Source organism: Phyllostomus discolor, chromosome 8 (genome assembly GCF_004126475.2).
Source record: "Phyllostomus discolor isolate MPI-MPIP mPhyDis1 chromosome 8, mPhyDis1.pri.v3, whole genome shotgun sequence".
Lineage (NCBI taxonomy): Eukaryota > Metazoa > Chordata > Mammalia > Chiroptera > Phyllostomidae > Phyllostomus > Phyllostomus discolor.
In genome coordinates this window covers 86,469,511-86,481,930 of record NC_040910.2, presented here as the reverse complement: position 1 = coordinate 86,481,930, position 12,420 = coordinate 86,469,511, and the positions used below count along the sequence as shown (strand labels likewise).

At 41.0% G+C, this 12,420-nt stretch overlaps 1 protein-coding gene across 3 annotated transcripts in view; it reads left to right on the top strand.

Moving 5' to 3' along the window:
- Nucleotides 1–12,420, top strand: part of MAP2K6 (mitogen-activated protein kinase kinase 6) — a 100,867-nt gene that overhangs the window by 67,443 nt on the left and 21,004 nt on the right. For all 3 annotated transcript variants that reach the window (XM_028520448.2, XM_028520449.2, XM_036033442.1), the window contains exons 3-9: nt 4,734–4,782; nt 5,588–5,701; nt 7,133–7,252; nt 8,053–8,169; nt 8,758–8,809; nt 11,164–11,291; nt 12,192–12,269. In XM_028520448.2, coding sequence (XP_028376249.1) covers nt 4,734–4,782; nt 5,588–5,701; nt 7,133–7,252; nt 8,053–8,169; nt 8,758–8,809; nt 11,164–11,291; nt 12,192–12,269 — 658 coding nt within the window. The remainder of the gene's footprint in view (nt 1–4,733; nt 4,783–5,587; nt 5,702–7,132; nt 7,253–8,052; nt 8,170–8,757; nt 8,810–11,163; nt 11,292–12,191; nt 12,270–12,420) is intronic.

Genomic DNA, 12,420 nt, shown 5'->3' with positions numbered 1-12,420 from the left:
CTATGGCTCATCAGTGTTATTCTCTCTCTCTTCCTGTCATTCTAGAAGCAATGAAAGAATGTCCTGCAGGTGAGGATAAAGAAAGAACCAACTTTGTTTTCTTTATCTTCCTATTTTCATTTTTATTGATTTCTCGTCTTTATGTTTTCCTTTGGGATATATTTTTATATCAACCTTTCAACTGTCTTATATCACTTCCCTTTACAATTTTTAATCTTCACCTTCTAATTTACATTAATATTCTGTATTTTATAAAATTTGCAAACCACCATAAATACTTCCTTCATCTAAACAAATGACTAAAAACATGTGCCAGGATAAAGTACTTTCTATGTTGCCTTTCCCTCATGTGCAGAATAAACTCGAAAGATATTTTCCTGTTTCACTCTGTAAAGCCAAGAGCATCACTTTGTTATTGCAGACTATACCACTTTAGCTCACGGAGATCCTTGTTATTCTAATTGTTCTCTTAATACTTGGGCTTAAATTTTTACTCCTAAAGAAATAGCTTCCACATTGTGAATTTTTCTTGGCAATTATTTGAGGTTGTCTTGGTGACTCGTAGCATTTATACCCTGCCTCCTTCTGCTGTGCTACACAAAAATAAACAGCTTGGGACAGAGCTCCATTCTCTTTAGTTCCACGTGTGTGGTCCCTCTGCTTGAGCTTTTTCTCTGAGTAACTGATGCCAGTGTGTCTTTGACTCGGATTTCTGAGCTGTCCCCTCACTTGATTGGCAGTAACTGATTCTAAATTGAATTTGTGCCAGTCTGTCTTCTTTCACTTAACCCTCACAGGAAACTCAGGAGGCAGTTACTGTTACTCTCACCTTGTTCGTCAGAAAACAGACCTGTGAAAGGGTCATGTATCTTGCTCAAAGCAGCTAAGCATAGCCTTGTGGGTAAGACTTCAGGCTCTGGTGCTAGACAAGGTTTGTATTTGGGATTTAAATTTCACTAGTTGAACAGTTGAGTTATTAACCCTGCGAAGACTTATTTTCCCCTTCAGAAAAACAGGAATAAACAACGATGTGCTTGTTGTGAAGATTAGATGTCGTAATCCATAATAAGTCTCCTAGAGCCTGTACCATGGTAATATCTTCATGAAGATAGCTCCAAATATCGCTGGTATTATGATCAATCCACTATTATTAAGTGGAAGAACTGGCATACACATTCAGGGCTCTCTGACTGGCAAGTATGTCCTTCTAGCCACGTATTAGATTGGTAGAGACTTTGGTCAAACAGTCCCTGGCTGTGAAATGAGTGGCAGGACATTCCACTTCTGTGATTGAGAAGAGTAATGGCACAGCTCTGGGTTCTAATCTCCCCCACCTCCCTTTGGATGACCTTAAATTATTTTGTCTGTTTCAATGCCAATTCTTCACATCACATTCAAATAGAAATAATAATAATAAATGTGGAAATTAACAATGATATTTTAGGTAAAGGGTCTATAGCCCAGACTCTGGCCCAGGTAGATGCTTAATAAATATTGTTGAGCCCTGGCTGGTGTAGCTCAGTGGATTGAGCGCGGGCTGCAAACCAAAGCATTGCAGGTTCGATTCCCAGTCAGGGCACATGCCTGGGTTGCAGGCCACAGCCCCCAGCAACCACACATTGATGTTTCTCTCTCTCTCTCTTTCTCCCTCCTTTCCCTCTCTAAAACTAAATAAATAAAATCTTTTAAAAAAGTGATAAGAGTGTAAAAAAAATAAATAATGTTGAATGGAAGAAGAATTATAACAGTAACCAGTGAACTGATTGCTCATGCAGTACTAAAAATAAATAATTCTAATACACCAAAGCTGGTTGTTCATATAAAACAATAATACTTGGTGCCCTTTGGAATACCTCCCAGGGAAGAAATTTTGTAATAAGTTTGGTTCTTTCCCCAGTGGACTAAAGTATTGAATAAGTGACAGAGAACATGTACCCACAGTATAAACCTCTTGCAGAGACTCAGTGCCCCAGGCAAGCTTTTGTGCCCATCTTGGAGAGAACACAGAGTCAACTAATCCAATATGATCTTTCAGTCTTAGTCCCATCACTTGATGCTTTGGCAGACCTGGTGAGCCCTGTGGCCTGAAGCTTGGGTAGATTGATCGTCAGAGGAAGACTCGGTCTTGAGAGCAGGTTCCTTGGATTGAGTCAGACTGGGATTAGAATTATGGGTTTACCACTTGGGAGCAGGTTAGCCAAACTCATTTGGAACGTGGGAACAATGGTACTCATAGGTAAGGGTGTGTGTGTGGGGTGTTGGTTTAAATAGTTCATGAGGTGCAGGTAAAGCACTTAACCCTGTTTCCAGCATATATCCTTATCCTTAGGTCAGGGCTGAGAGTCAGGTGACGTGAGTTTTATTTTCAGCTCTGTTGAGGACTGTGGCTTCAGCAAATAACTGTGTTTTCTGTGCTTCATTTTTCTCAGCCTGAAAAATGGCACAAAACCCTCCTATTAAGTAGAGGTATAATACAAAATTAGTATAAAGCTGGAGTCAGCAAACTTCTCTGCAAAAGGCCAGAGAGTAAATATTTTAGGCTACCCGGGCCACAGTTGCCTCTGTCGGATATTCTTTGTTGTTTGGTTTTTCATAACCCTTTGAACTTGTAAACGTCATTCTTAGCCAGGCCACAGGCTGTCCTTTGCAGAGCCCTGGTATGAATACTAGACTTTGAGACCTGGAAGAGGTCTTACCCAGCACCCTTATCGGATGACAAGAAAATAGAAGTAGACCCCAATACTAGTGACCTTTCTGTTGCTTCTGTTGCCTTTAAAAGGAAGAATGCTGAACAATAGCGAAGGATTTTTTATTGTTTATATTAGTCACACGTATCAAGTAATATTTGTCTTGATTTCAAAGTTCCACTGCAGTCAGTGTGAACAAATAGTGACAAGTAAAGAAAAAATAGCTTTGGAGATTTTAGCAATGAGAAATCTGATTTTTACTAATATCATTCATCCGGAAAGTGTTTCAGAAGAAACAGTCCCTGCTCAGAAACACGGGATATGTAAAAGCATCACTGCCACGCGTGTGTGTATGTTGTGTCTGTGTTTTCTGCTCTCTCCCTCCCTCCCAGGCCCGGGCTTTAAGTTTGTATAGAGAAACTTATTTTATGTATTCTGTGTATTTCAGAAGGATTTTGAGGGGAGAGAAGGCTCACCATTAAAAATTGAGATTCATGTTTATATCTGTGTTTATATTTCTATGTTTCCCTCGTTGTTTTCTTTATTGATTTAGTTTCAGCAGAAGGGGTAGAATTATAATACATTAGGATTGGGAAAAGTTGTTGTTGGCAAGGGATTCGTTTCTCTCTTCCTTTCATCTTCCTTCCCTTCCATTTCCCCTTGTATTTTTCTAGAGGCAGTTCTGGCACGGAATGTCCCCCAGTTGCTTTATTATTTGGCTGTATTAACAGTATGTTTCTTGGCATACACTCCTTGTGTCATGATGCTTCTGGTGCGTTTATTTCAGGAAAAATGCTTTTCTAGGCTCCTCATTAGGTGCACAGCCAAAACCAAACATCTTTCTGGAGTGGCTTAATATCAACCCAGGCAGCCCTGAAGCAGTAGCAATAAATACACAGGAGGTGACTGTGCTTTCTTACGGAGGCACAAAATCAGCAGGCCTCTGGCTGCCGAGATGGCCTTTGGACAGTGTGCGCACAGCGTGGAGAAGAAACGTCACAATGGAATCAGACAGCCTGGGAGAACACAAAGTATTCTCACCTGAAAACAGGGGTCCTGGGTCAGGTGTGATCTTGGACAAGTCAGTTCGCCTTCTGGACCACCTTTTTTTTCCATCTGTAAAGGCGGGGACTAGATAAATTTCATATTCTTATGGTCTGTGAATTTTGTGCATTAAGATAATCATTTGTCAGTGTTAATTTTTTTTTTAAAAACAGTTGTGGAAAAAGTTGGGGGTTAACTGGGCACATTGGTATTCTTCGATGAAAAAAGTTTGAGGCTTACTGGATTATACATATCTATATAACTATATGCGTATGGCTTATATTTATTGGATATTTACTCTGTGTCAGGCATTCTGCTAAACACTTTACTTGTAATGTTTTATTTAATACTCCTACTCTGTGAGGTGGGTATGCTAGTATCCTCATGGTAAAGAAGAAATAGAGCTCTGGCTGGGTAGCTCAGCGGGTTAGGGCATTGTCCTGATGCACCAAGATTGTGGGTTCAGTCTCTGGTCAGGGCACATAGAAGGAAGGATCTACCAGTAAGCGCACAAATGAATAGGACAACAAATAGATGTTTATCACCATCCCCCCTTCAAATAAAAAAAGAAAGAAAAAGAAGACGAAGGAAAAGAAAGGGAAGCTCAAAGAGATTAATTTAATCCCAAATGTATTTAATTACAAATCTTTCACTGTTAACACTTTTATGCTTTTTTTTTTTTTTAGGGAGGGAAGGGAGGGGGGAGAGAGAGAGAGAGAGAGAGAGAGGGAGAGAGAGAGGGAGAGAGACATCAATGTGTGGTTGCTGGGGGTTATGGCCTGCAACCCAGGAATGTGCCCTAGCTGGGAATTGAACCTGGGACACTTTGGTTCCCAGCCCGTGCTCAATCCACTGAGCTACGCCAGCCAGGAATACTTTTATGCTTTATTTTATTTATAAACTTCCTTTTCATTGCAAGGAAAAACCCAATTGCATATAATTTGGGAAAGACATTTTTGACTAAAGTCTCATGTTTTTTCTTTCCCCCCTTTTTTTCTTTAGGCCACCTCGAGATTTAGACTCCAAGGCATGCATATCTATTGGAAATCAGGTGAGGAAAGTCACATTGGCCTGTTCATATCTTAACCATTTCATGTGTATGCTCTCTGACTGCCCATTGAAAACTGTATTTTCTATAATATGCTGTGAAGCGGGTAGGTCAGAATGTTAGAATTTAGGTAGAAGTAGTATGTGGCTCTCTTGATATTTTTGAGTGTGGAATGGAAATCAGGCTGTTGTGGTCTTGAGGGAAGGCATTTGAAGAGAGTAGATGCTTGTCTTTGGGGGCAGGGAGTGCTTCTCAAAGTCCGAACATGGATCTAGTTACTGCCAGTCAGCACACAGTTACACATACAGCATTTTTTGGACCATAAGATGCACCTAGGTTTTAGAGGAGGAAAATAAGAAAAAAAATTTTGAAGCAAAAAATGTGGTGAAATATTTAATAACATAAATAACATAATATTTCACTAATGTAAATGTAAACAGAACTCAACAGCAGCATTAACAACCATTATTCATCCCAAATTGGGGGGTGGGAGAGTGCGTCTTATAGTCTGGAAAATACATATTGGAGGTGGCATGGCTGACGAACTGCAGTGCAGACAGCTTAAACCAAGCACTTTGGAAGCTCGGTTGGAGCTGGGTGTCTGTATTGCCTGTGACAAGCAGGTGGCATTTGTGGGAGTCTAAACATCTCCTGACACTCGTTGCCTTCAGTGGCTCCTTGGAGAAGTGTTGAGACCAGTAGCTCAGAAATAAGCCTTGGAATGTTGGGAGAAACCAGAGAGAGGACAACGTAGTCTATGTCGAGTTTATTTTTCTCTTTTCCGTTGTGTTGTTTTTCTCTTGTGCAGAATTTCGAGGTGAAAGCAGATGACCTGGAGCCCATAGTGGAGCTGGGACGAGGGGCGTACGGGGTGGTGGAGAAGATGCGGCACGTGCCCAGCGGGCAGATCATGGCGGTGAAGGTAGAGTTGACATTCCAAACATTTTCTGTCTGTAGTGTTTACGTTTGTCCATTCCAGTTACAGATCAGGTCTCTTCATGGAGGCGAAACAATCTTCACTGGGATGAAACAAGAGATTATTTGTAGGGAACAGATTGCCCTCCAAATGTGTGGAAAATACCATATCTTGCTGTGTATAATGTACACTCATGTTTTTGGCCCAAATTTTCAGGGAAAAAATCTTTCCTGTTACGGTATATAGATATGGAATTAGTACTACCCATATATAATGTGTTGACTTAAAAAATTTGGGCAAAAAAGTGTGCATTATACATAGCAAAATATAGGTACTTCCTTAATGTCATCTAATCCTGGGTCCAAATGAAAATTACCTTGATTGTCTCAAAGTTGTTGTTGTTTTTCCTATTCGTTGTTCAAATTAGAATCCAAACAAATGTTCACATTTTGTAGTTAGTTATTATGTTTGAAAAGTCTCTTTTATTCCATATTCTATTTCTTTTAAAGAACTGTCCCTGAAAATCAGCAAACCAGAATTGAGGGAAAAAATTGCCTCTGTTTGTGGAAAAGAAGGGGGGTAAAATACATCTTGAGTGAATTTGCATAGTTTCTGCACTATAAAAAGAAATGTGTAATCATTGCATATTTCTCGAGTAGATGCTGGAAGGACCTTGGAGACTCTCCATCTCTAAATGAATTAATAGATTTGGGCCATTGTTAGGAATGTGGATGGCCAGATGACGTGGATCCCTTTGTTTTCAGAGAATGGAGTTATCTTGCCCTTAGCTCATAGATTTTTCAGTTCTACTGCAGACTCTTTGCTCAGCAGGCAGAATGTGAAAGCCTGGTATATATCATTCCTATGATTTAATGACATAATTGCATTTCTATAAGGCTACATTTGCTAATGTGAGAGGTTTCTCCTCTCTCAGAATCACTGGGATAAGGATGAAAGATTTCTCCATTTCTGTTGGATGCCTTCTATTTCCCACAGCTGTACCAGTTCTCGCACAGTTGCTGTTTAATCCAAAGATTCTTACTTGTTCCCAAAGAGGGGCTTTTGGCTTTTGTTGCAGGACTCCAAAGCAGCCGCAGAATAATTCATAACTGTGGCCTTGTTGCACTGAACAGATGTAATGCAATAAGTCAGACTGTTTTTGTAACTTGGAAATACATTCCCAAACATCTGCACATTTTCTGAAATGTATAATTAGGTTTTTGTAACCAAGGATTATTAGGGAAATCAAATGAATGAGCAGTCTTTCTTATTTTCCTTTTGTTACAAATAGCTAATTACTTAAGGTGGATGTTCGAAAGGTTGTTGCTACAAGTCGTGCTGTGGATTTTTGTGCTGTTTTCAGGACGGGTCCCTGCATTATTCAGTGCTTCGTCCTCAGGGCAGTAACCGTTCATTTTTGCATGCATTCCCATTCAGCGGATCCGGGCCACAGTAAATAGCCAGGAGCAGAAAAGGCTACTGATGGATCTGGATATTTCCATGAGGACAGTGGACTGTCCTTTTACGGTCACCTTTTATGGCGCACTCTTCCGGGAGGTAAGCAATCCTTCAATTCAAAGTCAAAGAACAATAGCTTTTAAAAAAGCACCTCTGATCACATAAATGCTGTGTCTGGTTGTAGTGCTCTTTCTTGTTTGACATGCCTCCCATAGAGAGGCGTATGCTTTGCGCTGATAACGTGATGCCCTGGTGCAAAGTTGGCTGGAAATGACGATGTTTTCAAATGTATGGAGCCCTATTCAAGACGCTGTGTCTCTCTGTCCTTTCTGATTTGATTTGCTGTCTCCTTTGGCAGGACTGCCTATATCAATTGTCTACAGACTGATTGCAACAGAATCCTTAAAATCTGAAATATTGTGGCCCTTTGACTACTTGCTACGCTTTATGTAGCCTGCTTTTGTACCATACTGGTTTATGTTTATCTCGTTGCTCTACCGCTGCTTTTCACTTCACTACACTATGGATTATGATGCTTCTCCTCACTCTTACAACCAGCCTTTCGATGAACTCTGGCCAGTGCTCCATGTGGGAGGTCAGGCATGGGATAGGCAGCCACAGTAGAGGCTTAGATTTCTGGGGTTCTATTGCTTGTCTCTGTTAGTATTTTGATGTGATCACATGCTGCTTCTACTTGGCTATCTGCTTGCTAAAACTAGCAAAAGTTGCTCTTTGGAGAAACCTTGCTTGTTTATGAATTCCTTTGAGATCTTGAAAAGCAACTGTACATTTCCTCCAAAAATTCAAGCAAGAAGTAGTTCTTCCTGATAGGTGTTCACTGTTTTCTCTTCTTCCCTTTTTCAACTCCTTTAACGATTTCTTAACCACTTGCTCTCCAGGGTGATGTTTGGATCTGCATGGAGCTCATGGATACGTCGCTAGATAAATTCTACAAGCAAGTGATTGATAAAGGCCAAACGATTCCAGAGGACATCTTAGGGAAAATAGCAGTTTCTGTGAGTACCTCATGAACCCTACAAGGAAAATGTGAGACGTCCAGGCCTCGTGTGAGGAAACATCCAGAGCATGTTGAATGCAGCATGGGTAAACGCATGTTTTTCTCTGCGAGCACTGCAGAAGGGTCTGCCGCTGGCTCAGTTTGGTAAACTCAGTTCATGCGCCTCTCAGCAGTGCATTCATCTGCTACGACTACATTCCTGGTGTCTGAATTCTGACACTAGTTTAATTTTCATTTGTAGATTTTTTTACACATTTTCTTAGGACTAATAGGCATAGAAGGAAGCAGAAAAAACCCCCGAAATGGATGATGGTGTTTGTCCTTAAGAGATACTGAGTTTTAGGAGGATGGAGAAAAAAAATGCTAGAGGCCAAATGAAAACCGAGATATGTGAGCGAGACATCCTCTGGTGGGTGGAGTCCAATTTGTGTGATTCCCTGTATGTTTTTCTGGAAAGGGCCACCACTATTTGAGAAAATAATTCAATCTGGGATCTTAAGTCAGGGGTGATAAACCTGGATGTACTTATCACTCAGCTTCTCGCCAGTGATGGGCGACATAACTCTCTCTTGTGTTTCTCTTGCAGATTGTAAAAGCATTAGAACATTTACACAGTAAGCTCTCTGTCATCCATCGAGGTAAGCATTTACGGGCCTTCTCTGGCTGTTCCTGTGGTCAGGTTTGTTGCTTCCTCTTGGTTTCTACCCCACAATGGATGGAAATGGAATTGAGTCAGGCAAGAGAACTGAAGGATTTTCCCTTGCGACTGGATAGCAAATCAGAATATTAGCTGTTCTTGATCTTGTCCACAGACTTCAGAAGACATGGGCTTTATATATACCTAAATTGAATATAAAAAACCTGTTACCAACCAGAGCTGTGGGATTACCCACCCCGCCTCCCCCCATGCACAGTTTCAGAGAACAGGGCAAACATTCATCTAGTGTTGCCCATCACCTGGGAGCTTGTAGAAAGCAGAACCATTGGTCACAAGACCAACTGACTATTAACATTAACAAGATGGCTAGGTAATCCTTGTGCACATTAAAGTGTGAAAAGTTCTGGTACAAAATGCAATATTTTCAGATAGCAGGAGGCAGGATAAAATGAAACAATTGGTAGATTTGTCCCTTCATGCTTTCCCTCCTTCTGTTTTTCCTTCCTGTGGGTCTGCTATCTATCTACCCATACACCCATCCTTCCGTCTTTCACCAGTCCATGTATCCACCCACTTATCTCTGAAAATCACCTTCCTAGCATCATACGGCACTACATTTTTACAGAGCTGTGATAGATGCCATCAGAGGTATCTGACAAGAAAACATTGTTATTAAAATTAAACATAGGAATCTTGATGGGGAAATAAGCAAGCATACAACAGACCCATGAACACACATAGGAAGGTGAAAGCTCCAAATGTGGAAGTAGCGTGGGTAGAATATAATGCAAGGAAATGATGGGCCCTGGGGACAATCGTCAGGGGAGCTTCTTGGAAGAGATCTGCACCGCCAGGTTTTTGGAAAGATTATTGGAAAGTATTGATAGCTAATAGGGCATTGCAACTTGGTAATTTCTGTAGTCTCTGGGCCTGAAAATAATGTAAATGCTTCAAAAGTGTGTCTATTGTTATTGTTATTATTCAAAATTGAAAAAATAGGAAAGAGAAAGAGGAGGAGAAGAAAGTGAAACAGAATCCAGGTAGAAAGGAGAATGTAGATTACCAACAAAAGTGGACAGATGGTTAGGGGCTTATTTCAAACTTATGAAATATTTCATTCATGTGACAGAATGCGTACAAAATTTTAAAAAATAATGAAATGAAATGTGTTTATCTGCCATTCTATTGAAAGTGAAAATTCTAAGGCATAACTTTAAAAGTTTTTAGAATAAGTTTTTTTTTCTGATTCCACGTCCTTTGTGGAAAGTGCCACAGGGAAACAGTTAACTGTAATTTCTCTTCCCATCACCCCGAGATAAGGACAGCTCATCTACTTGGGGGTGGGTAGATGTCAGATCTTTCCAGGCTGATGGAGGCAGTGATTCTCCTTCATCCCCCCGTACATCCTGTGACCTGCCTCATGGTCTGGAATGTCCGAGTTTATGATGAGTTGTCTTCCATGACCTCTGACACACCTTTTGGAGGGGCTTTAATCAAAATCGGTTGATTTGATTGTGTTTGGTTATGTCACATTTGTTTATAAAAAATTGCATTTATTCTTGCATGTTTAAACTTTGGTCATCTTCAAATATTCCCCATTTGATGCAATAAACCTATTGAGACTTTTTTCCCACTGCTCAAAACAGCTTTTGAATTTCTCAATTTCGATGCCTTTCAGTGCTCCTGCTGTGTTTTGTTTCACCCCTTCCACATCGGCAAAATGTTTCCCTTTGAGGACATTTTTCATCCTGGGAAACAAATAAAAAAAGAGTTGCTTGGGGTGAGATTGGGTGAATAGGGAGGGTGGGACATGGGGATCATGCTGTTTTTTGGTCAAGAACTGCTGAACACTCAGTGCGATGTGGACAGGTACGCTTGTAAATCACCCATCATGAAATGGGCGAACACATTGAAAGAATCTTCAAAAAAAAATCCCTGAAGCTGAATGCAGCCTCTCACAACAATGCCAGCTGGTTCACTGATACAGATGGGTTCCTAGTACATTCATCTAGTGGGGGAAACCTGTAATACAGAAGGCCCGCCTTCCAGAAGATAATTTGGCTTTTTTTTTTTGGATCCCCCCCTTGTACAGCAGATCTCTAGAACTTACTCATCTTGCATGATTTAGACTATGCCCGTGGAAATGGGCATTTGACTCAGTAATCATTTTTTCAAGAATAAGAAGTACATAACTGAGACAGGGATGGCGTTTACTTTTATGTTGGTCCTGGGGAAAGCTGAAGGAGAAATGGAGATTTTGGGCCCTCTGGTGGTGGAGGAATGAATCTTCCCAGCAGGCTGAGATGATGGGCTCCTGGTTGTTCTTGCTTTCAGACGTCAAGCCCTCCAATGTGCTGATCAATACCCTGGGCCAAGTGAAGATGTGCGATTTTGGAATCAGTGGCTACCTTGTAGACTCAGTTGCTAAAACTATTGATGCAGGGTGCAAGCCATACATGGCTGTAAGTACATGGCTGGGGGTGGCACCTTAGAATGCAAACCCTGCCAGGAGATAGGAACCGGATGGCTGTGGAGGGAAAATGGAAATGAATCGAAGATGCAATAGATATTCTGTGTCACCTTTTTTTCTTAAATATGTCCTGTCTGGTATATTTAGTTGCTGGATTCATCTATATTTTGTTTTTAAAGAGGTATACTATTCTTAAAAAAATAAGCAAAAAGTATGTTGTTTGGCAAAAACAACATGTAACTAATGCATGCAGCCCACACAATGTTCCACCCTGAGTTGCGGGAGAGCACTACCTTGTTTGTCGAGGACAGAACAGTAAATAGAATTTAAATTGCCCACATAAGCCGGTTAGGTCAGTCCTGAGAGAAACTCATAGCTGTGAGCATTCATTGCCATTAGCAGAGACCTTGGGACCCTTTTTCACTTAAAGGACTCCTATATTTTATGTTGAAATGGACTTGTGCTGGAATGAAAAAACTTCTTGTCCCTGTTCCACTAAAAGTGTTTCAGTCTATTAACACCAGAGGGTAGCCCAGTGCCTCTTGTTGATTTTTAAAAAAAAAAACTGAGTTCTGGGCTGTTGGTGTTTTTAACAAGGAACATTCTAGACTGGCAAAGTAACGTTGTGTCCTGCTTCTTCTGGAGGACAACTGAAATTAGTTTTGAATAGGGAGGGGACTTTGATTTATTATTGCCTCCAAGAAAGAAGACTAGTGTAGAATGGGGAAATAACTGTAGACACATGTGTATTTATCATCGTTAGACAGTCCCTTCAGAGGCAATGTTAACAGCGTCAGATAGCTCACTTGGTAGCTGGTGCCGTCCCTCACCCCCAGAGATTTTATTGAGCTAAGAACATCATCTCACTTGTCTTTTTCTGCCTCCTTTCCAGCCTGAAAGAATAAACCCAGAGCTCAACCAGAAGGGATACAGCGTGAAGTCGGACATCTGGAGTCTGGGCATCACAATGGTAGTGTTATGATAACCATCATGAACCGTGACACTCTGGGCATGTGCGGGAGTGGGGTGGCCTTTGAGACCGAGCGGCCAGTGCCCTAAATGCTTGTCCCAGGCATCCTTCCCTTGTGAGGTAGCAGGGATTCTGAGTGACAGCCGTCTGC